At 54.3% G+C, this 20083-nt stretch overlaps 1 protein-coding gene across 1 annotated transcript in view; it reads left to right on the top strand.

Annotated features, from left to right (window-relative positions):
- The window catches only part of KCNQ4 (potassium voltage-gated channel subfamily Q member 4), a 57840-nt gene that overhangs the window by 16740 nt on the left and 21017 nt on the right, over positions 1 to 20083 (top strand). The window contains exons 2-7 of the mRNA XM_036352207.1: positions 16141 to 16231; positions 16779 to 16905; positions 17157 to 17332; positions 17984 to 18109; positions 18926 to 19036; positions 19191 to 19286. Coding sequence (XP_036208100.1) covers positions 16141 to 16231; positions 16779 to 16905; positions 17157 to 17332; positions 17984 to 18109; positions 18926 to 19036; positions 19191 to 19286 — 727 coding nt within the window. The remainder of the gene's footprint in view (positions 1 to 16140; positions 16232 to 16778; positions 16906 to 17156; positions 17333 to 17983; positions 18110 to 18925; positions 19037 to 19190; positions 19287 to 20083) is intronic.

The raw sequence follows: 20083 nt of genomic DNA, 5'->3' as shown, positions 1-20083 counted from the left end.
CAGGCTGGGGAAAGGGGCACCCCACCCCAACAAAGCAGTCCATATCACATAGATGGTGGAGTCAGAGACCATAGCTGTATAAAAGGGAATCTGCTCATTCACTTATTCATTCATTCATTCAACAAATATTTATTGAGAACCTACAGTGCACCAAGCCCTATTCCAGGTGTGGGAGAGATAGTGGTGAACAAGAGAGATGAAGTGGCTGCATTCGAGGAACTTACATTCTGGGGGACCCAGGCCGGGCAGTATCCGCCCTCTGGCTTTCTGGTCCATGCCCCGGATGCCTGAGGGTGGAGACTCCCTCTGTTACTCATGCATTTGTTCCAGCTGCCCTGGCATTAGCGCCCATCTCTCAGGGCACTAACTAAGGACAGGGGTCCAAGGCCCAGGGTCTCAACCCCAGGGACCACCTGTCTCCATAAGAAGCGGCCTGGGCTCAGGCCCTAGTTCTTTTCACTCACATGTGACTTGGAGCCCCTTACTTACCTTCCTGGCCTCCGTTTCTCTGCCAAGCTCGGCTTTGGGGAGCCCTAAGGAAGGGAGGGAGGGAAAGGCAGGCAGCTCCACTATTGCTCTGGTGGACAGCTCCTCTGATTGTGCGTGGAGATGCCAGGGACACGGCAGCAGCATCATTATCAGCATAAGATAATAATAGCAGCTGCCTATTGTGTCCACTGTGGGTCAGCCGCATGCATCTGCTCATTTAATTTATTCCTCACAAGCAGCTCATTGTGGCCAGCTACCTTCCCTCCCCGCTTTCCAGACGAGGAAATTGAGTCTCAGTGAGGTAAAATGACTGGCTTGGGGTGCGATGGCTGGCTCGGTAAGGTGAAATGACACGCGAACCTACCCGACTCTGGGAGCCCTTAAGGACGGGGCTGTGAGGGTGCTGCCTGGCACCGGCCCCTCCTGGGCATTCAGCCTCCAGAGTGGTAATCCAGCCTCAGTGCCTCCCGGACCGCCTTTGGGGGCTGGCACCGCCCTGAGCCTGGGCACTGGGTGCTGCGACACTGGCCAGGGCAGAACCAGGGGCCGGATCGAGCCAGGACCCAACTTAGAGCCTTGGCGCCCCTGAGCCCGGGGGCACTCCGTCCTGCACCCGGCGTGGGTGGGTGGGTGGACGAGCCCTGGGCAGAAGGGCGTTGCGCCCCCTTCCCCGCCCCCGTCCTCGGGGACGCGGCGGCACCTTCACACTTTCCGCTTGGCCCGCTGCTCGCCTTTCAGGCCGCCGCGTTTTCAATTGTTAATTTGGAAACGGAAAAAGAAGCCGGCGGGCTGGGGAGGCCGCGGAGAGGTAATCGGAGCCGCTGCGCCGCCCGCCCCTCCAGCGTGCGGTGCCCGGTGTCGCCGAATCCCCGCCCTTCCCAGGCCCGGAGCCCCGCCCACCACGGTGTCCCGCCCCCGGCGTGCCCCGCCCCTTCCAGGTTGCCCCTCCCCGCGCCGAAACCAGGGGCTAGCCTGGCGGACCCGGGGGCGCGGACTCGGGCGCAGCCCGCGGCGGCTCTGCGGGAGGAAAGGGGCCCCTGCGGGGAAGGAGGCTGCGGGCACCGCGGGGGGAGGAGTCCCCAGGAGCCCTCCCCTCCAAGATCCCCTCCCTCTCCCGAGGAGCCCCGCCTGGTGTCAGCCTCCTCTGCGTCCCCAAGTGAACCCAAGCTTTCCCCAGCCCCTCCGCGCGGGAGTTCTTCCGGGCCAGGCGCCTGCCTGCAGACTGCCGCACCAGGCATCATCGGCACCCTGGACAGACAGAGAAACTGAGTCTCACGGAGGGACAGTTCACAGCCTAGGCTGAGTTCTTGAGCCTGGCAGGGGTCAGGGTTAGAGCTGAATTCAAGCCAGTTCTTTTGGCTCTGAAACATGTAGGGGTCTGTCTTTCTCAGAAGAGGTGGGGGCATCAGGACCAGAGGTGCAATCGGCCCGCTTCCCCTGACCCCCAGCAGCCTTTCTGTGGTTAATGAGCTATTGGAAGTTCTGCTTTGGTCTACCCCGACTCCTCCTCGCTATCATTTATATATTCAGTTATAGGGGAGTTTTGGAGGTAGAAGGGCTCTCTAGACTTTGCGGGCACACAAGGAGCACCATGCAAATGAAACGTAAAGACCCTCCGCTGGAGACTCTAGAAGTCCCCCAGAGTAGCAGCTTCAGGAGCTGCCCAGGGCATCTTCCCATTTGGGAAGCTGAAGTCACCAGTCCCAGGGGGATCCGCGAAAAATAGGGCCCTCCTTTCTCATCCCTTCCTTAGGCTGAATAATAAACTGTAGTTTCTCAGCTCCCCAGCTGAGTGGTGACAGAGTCAGGCTAGAGAGCCCATTGATGCAGAGTCCTGGCTCTGCCCACATCCTGTGCCGCCCCTTCTGCTGTCGCCAACTCTGACACCTCTTCCAGAGCCACCGAACAGGCTGCTGCCTTTTAGAGGACTCTGAATCAGCGGGAGCCTCAGGCTGGGCAGCCTCTCCCCTTTCAGGCCAAAGAAATGGAGAGGGTCTGCGGATGTGCTTCCAGCTTCCAGCCTCAGACCCTCTAACCACCCTTCCACCTTGGCTGTGAAACAGGCCCAGAGAAGTTGCTCTCTGGCCCAAGGTCACACAGCAAGCCTTTCCCAGCTGAAAGAGTACATTGGAGTCAGTCTTGCTGGATTCAGTCTGGCTGGTCCTGGACTTGGGGTTCCAATGAGAAGCAAGGCTCTCAGGGCAACGCTAACCAACCGCCCCAGGTGTGGCCTATGAATTTGCATGCTGCTTTGCTTATTAGTAGAAAGGCATTGAAATGCCCATTTCCCATCATGCCCCCTAAACCTCCCACTGGGGGGGATCCTCAGTGGCTGAGTCTGCAGGACTCCCAGGCTGAGCTGTCTTAAAGCCTGCACTCTCCTGGGGGCCCAGCCCTTCCTGCAGATCCTGTTCCACCTTGTCAGCTCCCAGTGTGTCCTCTCTGCTCCTGGAGTGCTAAGAACCAAGGTGGGGACTAAGCTCTTTCCCCGTTTTGGACTCTCCCCTCCCTCCTCCCTCCCCCGCTTTGCACAGGTTCTGCTGATTCAGAGCATAGAAGGCTCCTTAGAGGTGACCCTGACCCCTGCCAGGCTCAAGTAGCTGGAGGCCTGGTCAATCCTCGAACCCAGTGCCACCCTGTCACATGCAGCAGGGAGGGCAGCAAGAGGAGGGAATTTTTGAGGTGGGGGTGAGGGGCAGGTGCCTGGGTCCTTCTAGGGAAAGAGGAAAAAAATCAAGAGAAATGACCATACGAATTGGGAAATCTGGGCCCAGGCCCAGCTCTGTCTCTGATCTACTGTATGGTCACCGGTAGGTCGTGTCCCTCTTTGGGACTCAGTGTCCCATCTATATAGTAAACAAGGTGGGTGATTGGCTCTAAGGGATCTTTCAGTGCCAAAGTATAGTCAGTATTTGATCACCTCTTGCCACCTCCACTTCCCCCTTGCACAAGTCACCATCATCTCTTACTTGATTTATACTATTAGCTTCCTGACAAATATCATTGCCCCTCCCGCAACCCCTCCCCGCCCCACTCAACAGCCTGTGTGATCTTTTGCAAACATAAGGAGATCATGTTTCCCCCTGCACAGAACTCCCCATGTCACTTGGAGTAAAAGCCCAAATCCTCACAACAGCCGGTAGATGATCTGCTTCACACTTCCACTGCCGCTCTGCCCTCACAGCCTCCCATTCGCCCCTTGCTTACTCGCTCCGGATCACTGTGGTTCTGGAACACACCAGGCACCCTCTGGCTCAGGTCTCTGATACTTGCTGATCCCTCTTCTCCCAGATACCCACATGGCTCACACCCTCATTTCCTTCAGATCTCTGCTCAAATGTCACCTTCTCAAACCTGTTTGCCCAGACCACAGTGACCTCCCTTGACTCCCATTCCAATGTTCCTCATCCCTTCTTCCCACCTAATTGTTCTCCATCATCATCTGACATTTTTGTTGATGTAAGAAACGTCCAAACCTATAGAGAATTTTACTAGTTTATTTGATCCAAACTGATGACATGTGCCAGGGAGCAAGGTCTCAGCTAATTTTTTACATTAGAATCAAAGGAGAAGACGCAAGGAAAGTGCATGAAGTCCGTTGGTGGGAAATGAAGGAGGTGGGAGAAAGCAAATGGGGAAATCTCTTGTGCCTTTGAGGAAAAGAAAATTACCCTGACCTTTCAAAGGTATGTTATCCTAGATGCATAAGAACAACAGGCAAAGCTCACTTAAGGCAGTGGTTCTCAACCTTCCTAAAGCCGCGACCCTTTAATACAGTTCCTCATGTTGTGGTGACCCCCAATTTCATTGTTGCAAATTGAACATAATTAAAGCATAATGATTAATCACAAGAACAATATGTAATTATATATGTGTTTTCCGATGGTCTTAGGTGAACCCTGTGAAAGGGTCGCGACCCACAGGTTGAGAACCGCTGACTTAAGGTAAAGATTGACCTTTGCTAAGGCAACTACAGGCCTGGGAAATGAACACCTGCTATGACCTGCCCCGTTAGGAATTTATTATCAGAAGATCCTGTGTGGCTACTTTTGGTCACTGAGCTTGTTGGGCCTGTTAAGTGCCCCCACCCCCCTGAGCTTGTGAGGTTTATTGCATAGCCCCCTTTTGTTCACATTTTCACCCTTTATTTGTGGATTAGCTCTCTTCCCCCATGGGATGTTAAGTTTCACGAAGGCAGGGACAGTGTCTGTCTTTGTGCCTAGCAGCCCATGGTGAGCTCTCAGTCAGTCAGTCATTCAATACTTACAGAATGAATGAATGAGTGAGTGAGTGAATGCTCTGTGGCTCTGGGCTGTGTGGTTCCTGGAGTTGCTGCCCACCTGGGTTCCCTCATAATCCCACCTGCCACAGGGAAGGCTGAGTTGTGGAGTCTGAAGTGGCCAGCAGGGCGATGCCCATGGGGAGGTGGGTGGTACCCAGCACCATTCTGAGTTGGGCACAGGGCATTCAAGGTGAAAAGGACAGGACCTCAATCAACTCTCGGTCTGCAGGAGGAGGCAGGTACTCAGAGCTTTCCCTGCACTGAGGTAAATGCCATGATGGAGGTGAGCATGGAGATGGGGATGGGAGATTAGGGAGCCTGGGGTGGGGGCGCCCACCCCCCTAACTCAGCCAGGCTGGAGGAGGGGGAGCGAGAGCAAAGGTGGGGAAAGGGAACAGAGCTATGACAACAGAGTCCCAAGTGCCAGGTTGGGCCCCGAGTGGTAGAGGGTGAGATGGCATGCTGAGGAGCTTGAGCCTGAGCCTACAATTCAGTGGATTTCACCCTTAAAAAACAAACAAACAAAAAAGGCAGCTAAGCTCTTAGTCCAAATGAAATCTTATGCCCAGCTCAGCATGTAAAACTGAGTCACCCAAATCCATCTGAAGCTGGTCAGGTGGAACTGGGGGGCGGTTTCCATTGGCCATCATCGTGTTTAAGTTTCTAAAACCCAGGCTGCCCGTATTCCGCCCCTTAGTTCACTCTTGCTTTGCTGGCCTCCTTCTTGGGTTTCCCACGCTCCGTTCATTTGAGGAGTCAGCACTGTCTGACCAGCCCTGAGCAGATGGATGGCCCCTGCTCCCCCTTGTTCCCACCCGTGGCTCCTGTTGATGTGTTGCTCAGCCCACTTACCTGATACACCAGGTAGTCTAGCTGGCATGGCAGAGGGAAGCAGTGAGAACAAGTAGGAGGGGCTGGAGCAGGTCCGGGTGAGCAAGGACCAGGCTCTGACTCATTAAACACCTGCTCCAGAAGACACTGCCTTCCACACCATAGTGGGACCGAGACCATCCATACTCAAGGAAAATCGGCATGGGGGCGAGGCTGCCTGCTGCAAGGAAGGGGCAGGCTTTCAGGGCATCACGGCAGGAGCGCATGTGGGCTTCATGGAGTGGAGGAGGGCTGATGGTTCTGGAGCATCAGTCTCCGCTCCACTTCTCTGCACCCCTGCCAGCTTTCCTCTGTGGTTCTCGAAAAGGGGATACCATTTGCTGAGCCCGACTGAGGGGGCATCTTTCTTGGGTCAGTGTCCAGTTCTAGATGAGCCCGTGGTGGCAGGAGAGGGGCGTGGAGCCACGTGGAACCACATGAAGTTGGCCTTTCCAGGGCTGTGGTGGCTGTCAGGGCTGCTCCAGGGCCGCCCTGGTCCTCGGGCATCCTGGACCTGCCAAGGGGCCTGGCCGAGAGGATGCCGGTGGTGCTGAAATGGAGACTGTGCCCAGGGCTGGGCCAGCCCAGAGGAAGGGCCGCCTGTTTCTAATGGGGCCATCTAGAGGAGTCAACTTTGTATAATTTTTCAGGCGAAAGAGAATGCCTTTATTTTGTTGGTCCTCCAAGAGGGGCATTTTTTTCATAGTTTGTACTATGTGCTGGCAGCTGCTGTCCCTCCAGGGACATCCTCAAAGAATCTGGAACTGAGCTGAGGGACAGTCCTTTCCCCTCCACCCCACAGCGGGAGGGTCAAAAGGCTGAAGGGACTTCATCCCTCACTGAGTTGTCCCTCGCCTTCATGTTTCAGCCAGGGAAACTGAGGCTCCACGGAGACCTCATCCCTGACCCCGAGCCTCCACGCCAGCCCCTGGCCCAGAGGAGCCACGCCCGCGCAGCAGCCCTGGTGTGGGGCCCTGGGTCACATGCTTTTGCTCCCTTGGCCATATTTAGAATCGCTGGATCAGGGGAAACTTCTGGTCCCAGCCCCTGAGGATTCTTGGAAAGAGCCTTGCTCTGAGGCCTGGCTGACTGCCCCTCCCCTTGGCCCCCCTGCGAGAGAAAGTAAAGCCTGTTCTTCCCAGAGGAGCCCGGGCCCTCCAGGCCCCCTGCACCCCATCAGGAAGTGCCCCTCACATCTAGCTGAGGTCCCTTCTGTCGTATCAGCTCTGGTTGGGGGTTAGGAAGCCCTTTCCACCCGAAGGTGGTGAGGGCGTGGCCTCTGCCCTCCAGGGACCTTGGCTGAACGGGATGAATTGGACCCATCTGTCCCCAGGAGGGAAGACAGCACCTTGCCCTTGGGCTCCTGGTCTGGGGGCTGAGGAAGGGGCCACCTACTCCCAAGGCCAGATGAGGGTGCCAGCTGGTGGCCAAGCAGGTGGCAGGCACGGGCAGGGCTGTCTGGGAGGAGGGACACTGGAGAGAGGGGAGGAAGGAAGGAAGCCAGGGAGGAAGGAAGGAGCAAGGTCTGGTTCTGCATTCACTTTAGCCTGGTTTTGCGGGGGGAATGGGAGGGGTCCACTCATCCTACACAGTCTGCTTCTCCCTCAGGGTCATCAAGGCTTAAAAACAAAAACAAAACCCCAAATCCTCTAACCAAACAAAGCCAAAAATGCATGTGAGGAGCACCTACGATATTCTGCATCTTTCCTCCCTCTTCGCTGTTGGCCCTGTGTTCCCAAGGGACCCCTCTCCAGGGCCTGGTCAGCTCCCCTCCATCCTAGACACAGGCTGACTCGAACCTCTTCAGACCCGCCCACCCGCCCTGCTCTGCACCGCTGACAAGTAGACCTGACCTCCTCTTCACAGAGAAAGTCAAGCCCCGTGGGAGCTCTCTGAGCATCCCCTGTCCCCCACCCTCCTCTCCCACCCAGTCCCTCCCCCTTCCCGCCTGCCCCAGGGAAGCTGGCTAGGTCCTTTCTGCTCAGCACTAGCCCTTCGTCCTCTGCTGCCCTGGGGACAACATTCACTGGCATTCCCTCTCTCTCCCACCTCTCAACTTCTCCCTCTCTCCTTCCACCTGCCTCTCTCGTGTTAAAAAAAAAATAAAAAAATTCTCTGTGCTCTGTATCCTTCTCCAGCTTACCGATCTCAGCCACTACTCTCTGCGTCAAACTTCTTAAAATAGTTATACCTACACTCTCTGTCTCCACGTCCTCACTGCCCTCTCCCTTTCCCACCCGGCTGGGCCTGCTCTGGGCCTTTCCTCCTCCGAGGCTGCCCTTGCCCAGGTACCCAGCGACCAGCTTCAGGGAACATTTTTCAGGCTTATCTCGCTTGACCTCTCGGCAGCATTTGACACTGTTGTCCATTCCCTCCTCCGTGAAACCCTTTCTTCTCTTGGCCTGGCTCCTCTCTCTTCTGCTTCCCTCCCATCTTGTTGGCTGTGCCTTCCCAGTCTGGGTGGAGGGTCTCTCCTCCCATCTGGAGTTCCACAGGGTCCTCCTCTAAATTCGCCACATGCTCTCTGGACTGTCTCAGCTGCTCCCATGGCCTCAGTTATCACCTCTACCCTGATGTCCTCCAAGTCTGCATTTCCGGCTCAGGTCTCTCTCTTCACACCTCCTGAGTGTTTGCCCGGTGTCCCACGGTCCTCTCCATCTCAGCACGTCCACAGTGGAACTCGCCGCCCCCACGCCCCTCCTCTACGGGGGTCTCCCATCATAGTTCGCACATGGTGTCCTCGCCATCCTGGTGCCCACTCAAATATGAGTCCTTCTCCCAAGTAATCACCAAAAAGTCCTACTTCCTCAAACTTTCTCCAGACCATCCACTTCTCGTTAGTGCTCCCACCATCATCTCTGGATAATCTGAATTATTGTAGAGCCTTCCACTTGCCTTTCCTCTAATCCACACTCCGTACTGCCCCTGAGCGGTGGTCCTGAAACACAAGTCAGGCCTTGTCATTCTCTCTCTTAAAACTCTTCAGTGGCTCCCCATTGCCTTCCGGATAATGTTCATAATGCCTAAGGGGACCACTCAAGGCCCCTGGGTCTGGCCCTGTCTGATTTCCCCAGAGACCCTTTATTTGGGGCCATCACCATCCAGAACTGCTGGCTGCTGGCTGCCCTGGGCTTGCACTGCTTTCTCCGCTTGGGGCACCCTCACTCCTGAACTCGTCACCTCCTCCAACAAGTCTTCCCTGATCCCCCCACTTTGTCTCTGCTAAAGCTGCCTTGGGTTCCCCCACTTCCTGGGCACACTGTCATCACCTTGTCCATCATGTCACTGCTGTGTGAGACTTGGTTAATTTTTGAGGGGCCTGGATTATTCATTTCTAGCTTCACAATAAACCTGGCTGCGCATAGATAGTAATTAAAGTTTCTTAAGTAACTGTGGCTCTGAGATGCCTGTGGTTGGCAAACTGCGGCTCGCGAGCCACATGTGGCTCTTTAGCCCCTTGGGTGTGGCTCTTCCTAAACCTTAGGAGTACCCTAAGTAAGTTAATAACAATGTACCTACCTATATAGTTTAAGTTTAAAAAATTTGGCTCTCAAAAGAAATTTCAATTGTTGTACTGTTGATATTTGGCTCTGTTGACTGATGAGTTTGCCGACCACTGGGCTAGGCGATAACCTCTTTTCTGCTGTGTAAACACCCCCCCCCCCCACACACACACCATATCCCCAAGTGTCTAGCCTCCAGGCATCTGTTTCTTCAGGGAACGTCTCAGAGAATCTGGACCTGAGCTCAGGATTGACCTTCTCCCTCTACCCCATTGCTAGAGAGTCGTAAGGCTGACGACCCCATCGCATGTTGCAGACAGGGAACTGAGGCCCAGAGAGATAGTATGGCTGGTGGTCCTGGTGGACTGCGGTTCAGGTCCCAGCCTGATGACTTTGGACAACCGAATATAACTTTCTTCCTGCTTTTTTCCTTTGAAATAACCTTCCATAACCCCCCTTTTAAAGTGTATGATTCAATGGCTTTAGTATATTCATAGAGTTGTGCAACCATCATAGCACACCATTCTGAGCCCTCAGGTCCTCGTGGGTCCGCCTTGGGCGGTTACAGGACCGCTCTCATGGAGTCGCGAGGAGTGATGAAGAATATGCATGCAGAAGGCCTGGCACAGCGCCTGGCCAACAGGAACCCTGGGCCAGCAGGAGCAGTTACAGGCTCACAGAGGAATCAGGGGAAAAGCCAATGTTGGCATGATACCCGCCTCCCCAGAACGGCTTTCCTCGCTCCCCTGCTCTGCGGCTGCTTCTGGGCAATGATTTGAGCTAGGCTGGGCGTGTTGGGGGAAGAGGGGCGGATAAGGCAATGAATACAGTTGTTTAAAAAGCCTTGAGGTAGCTAATAACTGGTCAGCCATAACCACTCCCATTAGCCAAGTCAGTGATTTTCAAAGTGTGGTTCCCAGAGGAGCAACATTAGCATCACCAGGGAACTTTGTAGCAAAGCAGATTCTCAGGCCCCACTTCACACTTACTGAAGCAGGCACTCTAGGAGTGGGGCCCACACATCAGCCTTTTAACAAGCCCTCCAGGTGATTCTGACGCCTGCTACAGTTTGAGAACAACAGTTCTAAGCAAACCATTCGCCTGTTCCTTGCTGCCATCCTGAATGACTGGGATAGTCACAGAATGGGAGATTTGGGGGTAGGGAGGAGGGGCTGCGATTAGTCGCACTATAAGCCCCAGCCAGGGAGAGCCAGCCCGGCAGTGCCCACCTGTCCCAGCTCTGCCTCCTAGGCTTGGCAAGGGCTCCACGTTGCCAGACATGATGAGCAAAGAGGCTCCAGAAAGTGGCTGCCAGTCTGGCCTCTCTGCTGGGGCGGTTATAGAGGCCCACGCCAGCCAGCTCCTGTGTGCCATCTACACTTGGATAGATGGAGAAGCTGAGGCCCCAAGCGGGGCCAGAGACAATCCTTACAGACCTTATTTGTTGCATGAATGAAGTCACACTCTGGTTCTGGCAGACACAGTCGCACCCCAGCTCAGGACTCCTTCCCTCTTCTCTCCCTCCCTAAGCTCCAGACATTGATCTCTCTTCTGCTGTCCAAAGAGTGGGTGTCTGTGTGAGCACCGCCCCCCCAAGAAGGCCAAGGCAGTTTGGAGGTCAACCTGAGCTGGGCTTCTAGCCCCAGCTTGGTCACTAATTCACTGTGTGATCTTGAGCAAGAGTGTCCCTTCCTGGGCCCCATTTCTGCTTCTGGAATATAGGAACAGTTACGCAGGTGCCTGGAACACAGGATGTTCTCTCTCAGGCCAAATGCATCTGCTTAGCTGTACTGAGCATCTAGGTTGAGGAAAATCCTACCCAGTGCATAAAGGCAGAGGGAGGTGAAGTTCAGGGGCTTTTTATTTATTTATTTACTAGAGGCCCAGTGCATGAAATTCATGCATGGGTAGGGTCCCTATTAGCTGCTGGCAGGGGGCACCTCCCTTCCCCCACCACTTGCTGCTGCTGGCCCCGCCCCTGGTTGAACTCCTGGTCGAACTGCCAGTTGAGGGGACAATTTGCATATTAGGCTTTTATTACATAGGATTTTTATTTTATTTATTTTTAATATTTTCATTTATTTCAGAGAGGAAGAGAGAGGGAGAGAGAGATAGGGACATCAATGATAAGAGAGAATCATTGATCAGCTGCCTTCTGCATGCCCCTACTGGGGACTGAGCCCGCAACCCAGGCATGTGCCCCTGACTGGAATCGAACCCAGGACCCTTCAGTCCACAGGCTCTATCCACTGAGCCAAACCAGCCAGCAGGGGCTTTTGAAACAGCATCTATCAAGTGGAACTGGTCAGGATCAGAGGCCTGCCTTCTCTTCCCTTCTCATGAAGATGCTGGGGAGACTGACGGGTCAAAGATGGATGTACTAAAAGCTTTGGGTACCTCTTCAGTGGGTACAAACTGTGGGCTTTGGTGACGTGGTGTCTTGGTGTTTGTTTAATGTGCAATTCTGCTATTCGTTTACTCCGTCTTTCAACACTGCTATGAAAAATAAATAAAGCAGGGCAAAGGGAGAGAGAGTACAGATGGATTGCTATTTTGGAGAGGGGGTGATTGGGGACTCCAAGGAAGTGATGTTTGAACAGAGAGCTGGATGAGTAAGGGAGCAATAAATAGCAGAGAAAACAGCTAAGTAAGTGCAAAGCCTGGAGGTGGAAATACGTTCGGTGTGTTCCCGGAAGGGCAAGGACGGCAGAATGCTGGAGCCCAGTGATCTAGGGCTGAAAGGAGATCAAACTGAAGAGGTGGAGGTGCAGGCCGGATCTCAGAGGGCCTTGCTGGACATGCTGAGGGGCTGGACTTCGCCCTTGAAGTGCCATGGGAGGTCAGTGGAGAGTTTTGAGGAGAATGATGGCTTCTGGCTTTGTATCCCAGGAAGATCACTCTGGCTGCTTGGGAGAGAGTGGTGACAATAGGGCCAGCGTGGAGGCAGGGAGACCAGTCAGGGGCCAGGAGGTGGTGGCTGGTGGTGAGCCGTGGCCTCTACAGGAATATATTCTGAAGGTAGAGCCCACAGAAATTTCTAAAGGACAGGATGTGGAGGGTGAGAAAAAGGAGAATCAAGGCTTAACTCAGATCTGCAGCCCAAGCCCCTGGGTGGTGCCTTTATTGAAATGGGGAGACTGGAGAGGAGCAAGATTTGAGGGCAAATTGAGAGCGTGTTTTTGGGCACATTTGGTTTGAGAGGCCATTAGACATCCACAGAGAGACGTTGAATAGGCAGTTGGATATGTGAGCTGGACTCTGGGGAGAGACTGCCACCCCCTCACACCTGTTTGATGGCAAAGGCTATTGTGTAAGGGGCTGGGGGCAGGATTCACAGTGGGTTTTCCCGCATTTGTATTTTTAAGGAAATGTGTTTTAAATTTTATATTAGATTGTGATTACCCTTCTTCCTTCCTTCCTTCCTTCCTTCCTTCCTTCCTTCCTTCCTTCCTTCCTTCCTCTTTCTCTCTCTTCCTTCCTTCCTTCCTCTCTCTCTCCCTTCCTTCCTTCCTTCCTTCCTTCCTTCCTTCCTTCCTTCCTTCCTTCCTTCCTTCCTTCCTTCCTTCCTTTCTCTCTCTCTCTCTCTCTCTCTCTCTCTCTCTCTCTCTCTCTCTCTCTCTCTCTCTCTCCTCTCTCTTTCTTTCTTTCTTTCTTTCTTGTATGTGAGGAGCCCCTGTCAGCAAATCCCTGCTAGGCTCTTATTTATAAAATTTTGGCCCTCCGTTGACCATGGGAAGTCATCTCAGCAGATAAATTCCTTCTCAGGGTTCACATCAAATGAATGTTTCTTCTCTGGGTCCACAATTTTAATATTTAACGGCTAGAACACTGTGTCAGTTTTTGAATTGACATTAATTCAAAACTTGATAAAGTTGTTTACATTATAAGTGTAGGGGTACAGATGAGTCACCCCAAGATGTGCTACACTAGCATGCAGGTTCATTCGAACTAAAAACATTAAAAGTCCAGAAGGCTCAGGAAGAACCTTTTGACCTTATTGCCTGAAAGGAATTTAGACAACAGACTTGCTCCAGGAGGGGAGCCATCATCATAGATGAACGACTGTATTTTAATATCTAAAATATTAGGTGTAATTGACAGGGAAGAACCCAGCAAGACCCTTTGGTCAAAGTCCTTTTTGTGACCTATTGTTTCAAGATGGCTCAATGTATTAAACAGTAACTCTTTTCGTCTTCCTGTGGATCACTTCTCCCCCTCCCCCTCGCCCTTAGCACTGAATGACAGTTATACCTCATTTTGTTTTATGTGTTTGGAATTTTCATGCTTATATGAATTCCCCATGTGCATGTGTTGGTGGTGAAATGGCACCAGGTGTTAAACTGATGGAGTTAGACTGGACCTCAGTACTTGAGTTCCGGCTAAGAAATAATTCAGAGCCAAGACTCAAACCATAAGAGAAAGTTTATTTAGAAAGTCATAGAGGTAGAAGTGAGTTGTAGAAGAAATGGGCACAGGAGACAAGTTATAGAGGCAAGAGAATACCCATGTTTATTCTAAAAAATATTAGGAAGTGCAGAGAAGCAAAAACCAAAACAAAAACCAAGTCACTTTTAACTTTTCCACCCAGAGGTAACTCCCGCTGACTCTTGGTATCTCCGTATATAAAAGCCAAGCGACCGAATGACGGAATGACCAGAACGACCAGAACAACTGGTTGCTTTGACATGCACTGCGGCTGTGATTGAGCCCCCGCCCCCCAATCGGGGACAGGGCCGGTCAGCCAACTGCCTGCAGCAACCTCTCCCCATGGCCAGCTCTACCTCTGATTGCCCCCCCCCCACCCCAATGCTGGCTGGCTGACCTCCCACGGCCCCCCCACTGCCCCATGCCAGCCTGGCCCCAATCGGCCCCAATCAGGGTGGGCCAGCGGGACCCCATCTGTGCACGAATTCATGCACTGGGCCTCTAGTACAGTATATAAAAGACATCTGCGTGTTAAAAATTTTGATCACACTGCCCTTAAGGTTCTATAAGCTACTTTTTAAAATTAACCTATTATGAAGTGGACATTTATAGATGCGTATCTATGGCATCGAAAGAAAAATGTTGAGAAAAAAAATCTTTTGAAACACTCAGTAGGCAGCCCCTAGTGTTGCTGAGCAATGGGACTGAAGGATTACTGTCCAGCATTGGGGTACAGGCCCATCAAGATTTGGCTGCAGCTCTTCCCAGAGGAGGGGGCTGGATGAGAAGACCTCAGGGAGGACCCTCCGCCCTTGAGCCCTGTGTCAGAGACAGTCTTTCTTCCCAGTGGATGTGGCCACTGCGTTTTCTGTGGTTAATTATTGAACAGGAGGAGCTGGTGCGGGAGAGCACAGTGCCTTATGTCTCCGCTGACTTAGCTCTTGTCTGGAACTGGCCAAGGAGGCCTCCTCCTCCCTCATTCATTCAAAACTCTTTATTGACATCTGCCACCTACCTCCTCCACCCAGGGGCATGTGCTGGGACGCAGCCCTATACCTGGCCTCCCAGCAGGCCGGGAGCCCCTGTCCAAGGAGGTGTAAGTGGGTCAGGGTGTAGCCATACCCTTTCCATGTTGTCCTGTCAGTCCCTGCTTTGCAGATGAGGAGACTGTCTTGGGAAGGTGGGTGACTTTCCCAGGGCCACACACATGGCAGGACTGGAATTCGAACCCAGGTCTCTCTGATTCCCAGCCCATGCCCCTGTCACCATGAAACATGAACTCAAAGCTATGTTGAAAGTGATTCAGGCCACATACAGGGAGACCAGCATTGGGAGGGGGCATCCAGAGGGCTCCTTGAGCAGGGAGAGTTGTGTGGGGGAAGGGAGCAGTCTCAGCAGGCTACCATGGTGAGGTATTTTAGGCAGAATGCAGCATCAGCAGACCCAGGTGGGGAGACTCTGGGAACATTTGGGGGAGGCTGTGAGGGTCAATCCACAAGGGATGTGTTTCCAGAGAAGTCCATTCCCTCAGGTGTCTCTTCCAGGGCACATGTCCTGTAACCACTCCTCACTCCCTCACTACCCCCCCCCCCCGCCCCATCCCAAAAAGGAGAGCTTCCAGGAGTCCAGCATTCCCTGTTGCTGCATCTTCCCCTCATCCTGCCTCTGTCACGCACTCACATCCTCCGGGGGCCACCAGCTTCTGTCCTCATGTCCTTTACCTTCTGCCCATCCACCAAAACGTTAAGAACCTGGTTCTGACCTCACCCTGGACACACTGAGCGACCTTTGGCGATGCCATTTGTTCCCTGGGCCTCCATCCCCTTATGTGTGAAATTGGGGCTGAGGGAGTGGTGGGAGAGGTGGGTTCTAAAGTTCCTTCCTTGTCTAAACATCTGGTTCTGCGCCACTCAGTCGCTTCCTGCTTCCTTCAGGGGAGTTCCAGGCCTCCACCTCATGGCTCCTTGATGCCTGATTCCCTTCTTCACACCCTCTCCCCTTCTGTACTCTGTATTCTTCTCTCTCTACCTGTTCTCCCTAGTTCCCTTTCCTTCCATAGCTATCAGATTATTTAATTTCTTAAGTGCCCACAAAGGTAAGACAATTGACTCCATTCTGCAGATGAAGCCATGCTTCTGCCACGTCAGGTGTCATAGGGAATGGGGGTCCCTTCCCTCCTTCAGCTGCTGACCTGCCCTTTCCCCTCCCTCAATCTCTGGAGCACTTCTCTCAAGACAACCTCAGAGCCAGGGGCTGAGGTTGTGAATGGCTGAGCCTGGAGGTGTTCCTGACTGTGGGACCCTGGGCCAGTCCAGATCAACCTGCCTCTCGAAGCTACATCAAGGGGCCTGTGACTCAGTAGCCTGGAGCCTGGGGGCTGCTCCCTTTGGTGTTCAGCACAAGCCACGATTCCAGGGAACTCTGATTCCGAACCTTCTATCTGCTCTGAAGATACCTCTTCTAAAACAATGCTTCCCTCCTCCTCTGACTCCACAGCCCCCTGCTGAGTGAGGCTTCTTGGCCCTCCTGCCCACCCAGCAGTCTAACCCTTCCTTCATGCCACTATTGCAGATTTTTGCTGGTGTTCACCTGCCTGGTGTTGTCCGTGCTGTCCACTATCCAGGAGCACCAGGAACTTGCCAATGAGTGTCTCCTCATCTTGGTGAGTGCTGGAGTCCCTGTCTGAAGGAGGCCTTTTTATACCATGGCTCAGAGCGTGGCCTTCTGTGCTGTGTTCCCTGAGCTGGTGGCTGCCCATCTCTGGGTTTCATCTCCTGCTTTATAGCAGGTGTTGGGGACCTCCTGCCTCTGTGCCAGGGCTTATGATGGGCCGAGAGGAGGTGAGTAGGTCCCACTCCTTCTCAGGACCCAAACTGCTAACGCCACCCCCAAACAGAAACTTCTCGGAGGGGACAGCTGACAGACAGCCACCCTTTATGCCACTTAGTCTGCTTTAGAGTCCGGGGTGACTAGGACTGGGAGGGTGGGGTGAAGAGAGAAACCCCGACAGCTCACGGGGACAGACAGGACAGACTTGGATTTTCAGTCTCTTTGGAAGGGGCCACCTGCCTTCGAGAATCCCCCTCGGTTCACCCAGGTGTAAGCACCTCCAGGAGAAGTGGGCTGAGGAGACCCTAGTACCCTACCCCAGGGACTCCAGGCTGCGTCAGGGCTGGAGACTGGGGAGAGCTCAGGCCCTGGCCCCACAGGAATTTGTGATGATCGTGGTGTTTGGCCTGGAGTACATCATCCGTGTCTGGTCCGCCGGATGCTGCTGCCGCTACCGAGGATGGCAGGGCCGCTTCCGCTTTGCCAGAAAACCCTTCTGTGTCATAGGTAATAAAGCCTGACCCCCTCTACCCTTTACCTGACCCGTGACCCCCAAGTCCCAGGGTTGACACCCTGACCCCATATCTGACCCGGACCCTGGCTGCTGTCACAGACTCAAGGGGCCCTCTCCCCCCACCCCCTTTATCCCCCCCTCCCCATGGCCCCACTATCTCAGGAATCACCAACCTCGGGGTTCTGACGCGGGGTGGGCTGGGTTGTTGGCGGCGGCCGTGACCCCACCATCCCTGCCCCTGCAGACTTCATCGTGTTCGTGGCCTCGGTGGCCGTCATCGCCGCGGGCACGCAGGGCAACATCTTCGCCACGTCTGCGCTTCGCAGCATGCGCTTCCTGCAGATCCTGCGCATGGTGCGCATGGACCGCCGCGGCGGCACCTGGAAGCTGCTGGGCTCCGTGGTCATGGCGCACAGCAAGGTGAGGGCGCGGGGCGCGGCGCGGAGCGGCGGGGGCGCGGCCGGTCGGGCGGAGCCCGGGAGCCGGGCGTGGCGGGGTGGGGACCTGGAGGTCCGGCCCCACCGCCAATGGGCGGGACAAGGTGGGGACGTGGCTGGGCCAGGGATGCGTCGAGGAGGCTGGACCCGGCTGGGAGGCGGGGCTGAGGGGAAGGGCTTGAGGGTCTCATTTAGAGGCTTCTGGTTGCCGCGTCTCCGTGCACAGCAAAGTGGGGAGCTGGGACGAGTCTGAGGGTGGGATGGGGGCGAGGCTAGATGTGGGGCCAGATCGAAACCTAAAAGTGGGGTTTGGGGGCGGGGCAAGATGGGTCTGGGGGCGGAGGCCTGAGCGTGGAACCTGGAAGGTCAAGGGCGGGGGCGGGGCGTGCCCTGCGGTTTTAAGGCCTGGCCATTGCGGGAAGGAGGGGCCGGGTGTCCCTGATGGGAGGAGTAGAGACAGGAGCCTGGGAACTACAAAGGGTGGGGTACTTTTTAATCCCCTTCCCAACACCTCTCATGGGCCATTCTGGGGGCCTCCCCCCCCACCTCTCCCAGGTGGGCTCAGCGTCCCCCACTTCCTCACGCCTTCCCGCCTCGGTCCCACCTGTGGTCTCACCCGTTGCTGCCCCCGCAGGAGCTGATCACCGCCTGGTACATCGGGTTCCTGGTGCTCATCTTCGCCTCCTTCCTGGTCTATCTGGCCGAGAAGGATGCCAACTCCGACTTCTCCTCCTACGCTGACTCGCTTTGGTGGGGAACGGTACGCGAGGGTCTCCCTTCCCCTTAAGACCATCTCTGACCCTTGTGGCCTCCGATTCAGCCTCCGATTCAGGGTTGGGCAGGCCTGTCCCTGTTCTCTCTGCTACGGCTGGGGCCCCTATGACCAGTCTGTATGCTAGCTCCCCAATTTGCCCCCTGGACCTGCTTGTGCCCCCATCTAATCCCAGATGCCAAGCCCTGTGGCCTGTATCCCAGCATGGGGCTGGGGGGGGGGGGCGCGGGATTTGTCTGTGCCCCTACCACAGTGGTCGTCAAACTGCGGCTCGGGAGCCGCATGCAGCTCTTTGGCCCCTTGAGTGTGGCTCTTCCACAAAATACCACGTGCGCGCACCTACAGTGCGATTGAAACTTTGTGGTCCATTCGCAGAAGTCGGTTTTCGGAAAGGAGACAGATGAAACAAGTATACAAGACGAGTGTGGATGGGAGAGTTGGAAGGGGTCGACCTCAGCGAACGTACCTCAATCAGACTGAGGACGTTTTTTAGCAAAGGGCAGCTTAGGAGTACCCTAATTAAGTTAATAACAATGTACCTACCTATATAGTTTCAGTTTAAAAAATTTGGCTCTCAAAAGAAATTTCAATGGTTGTACTGTTGATATTTGGCTCTGTTGACTAATGAGTTTGCCGACCACTGCCCTAGCCAATCCCCATGACAAGTCCTTGTGACCAGCCCCCGGTGGGCAACCATGGGGGGCCCTTCCCTCACGATCAGGCCTTCATCTCTGTGTGCCCCCAACAAGTTCCTGTGGGTGGCCACTGTGACCAGCCCTGTGGGTAACCTATTTGTGTTCCCAGATTACCCTGACAACCATCGGCTATGGTGACAAGACGCCGCACACGTGGCTGGGCAGGGTCCTGGCTGCCGGCTTCGCCTTACTAGGCATCTCCTTCTTTGCCTTGCCTGCCGTGAGTCCCTCTCTGCCTAGGATTGCCCGGCCAGGGGAAGGGGTCCTGGGGGCAGAGCCTGCTAAGTGCCTGTCCCACATGGAGAGCATCTCAGATGGGCAGAGACTGCCTTTTATGCCCGACCACATTCCCCCAACCATGCCTATTCCCCCAGGGCATCCTCGGCTCTGGCTTCGCCCTGAAGGTGCAGGAGCAGCATCGGCAGAAGCACTTTGAGAAGCGGAGGATGCCAGCAGCCAACCTCATTCAGGTACCGGATGCCTAGGAAGCCCCTGAACTGAATTGGCGTGGCAACACTGTATGCTGACTCTGTGTCCCAGCTTCACAACTGTGACTCCACTTTGAAGCTCAGAGAGGAAATGTGACTTTTCTGGGTCATATGCCAAGTCAGGAACAGAGCTGGGATGCTGACTCAGATTGTCGAAAATGTCCCTCTGTACCAAGTGCCCAGTTTAGGATTAGTCAGAGCTGCCCCACTGGCCGACTCCGGTCCCAGTGCGACATGGCCTGAAGTGGAAGACAGCTGGCCGAGAGGCCCTAGGTCAGCGGTTCTCAACCTGTGGGTCGCGACCCCTCTGGCGGTCGAACAACCCTTTCTCAGGTTAAGACCATCCTGCCTAAGACCTAAGACCATCCTGCATATCAGATATTTACATTACGATTCATAACAGTAGCAACATTACAGTTATGAAGTAGCAACGAAAATAATTTTATGGTTGGGTCACAACATGAGGAACTATATTTAAAGGGCCAGAATGTTGAGAACCACTGCCCTAGGTGCTTGGTAGAGACACCCATCCGCTGTGCAGCCAGCAGTGCGCTTGTTCCACTCCAAACACCTTAACTCATTAATTCATTCCACAAGCACTCACACGAATGAATGTTGTAACTGCAAACTGAGATCGATGTATTGAAAGAAAGAAATGGTTCTCTGAAGAGCTTTTAACAGGGGACCTTGAAGGGAGATTCAGGGAAGACTACCCTGGGAAAATGATACTTGAACTGAGAGCTGGATGATGGGTAGGTGTTAAGTGGTGAAGAGGTGAA

Source organism: Myotis myotis, unplaced genomic scaffold (assembly GCF_014108235.1).
Source record: "Myotis myotis isolate mMyoMyo1 unplaced genomic scaffold, mMyoMyo1.p scaffold_m19_p_2, whole genome shotgun sequence".
Classification (NCBI taxonomy): domain Eukaryota; kingdom Metazoa; phylum Chordata; class Mammalia; order Chiroptera; family Vespertilionidae; genus Myotis; species Myotis myotis.
Note: the sequence above shows the minus strand (reverse complement) of the source record. Positions and strands in the feature narration are given on the sequence as shown.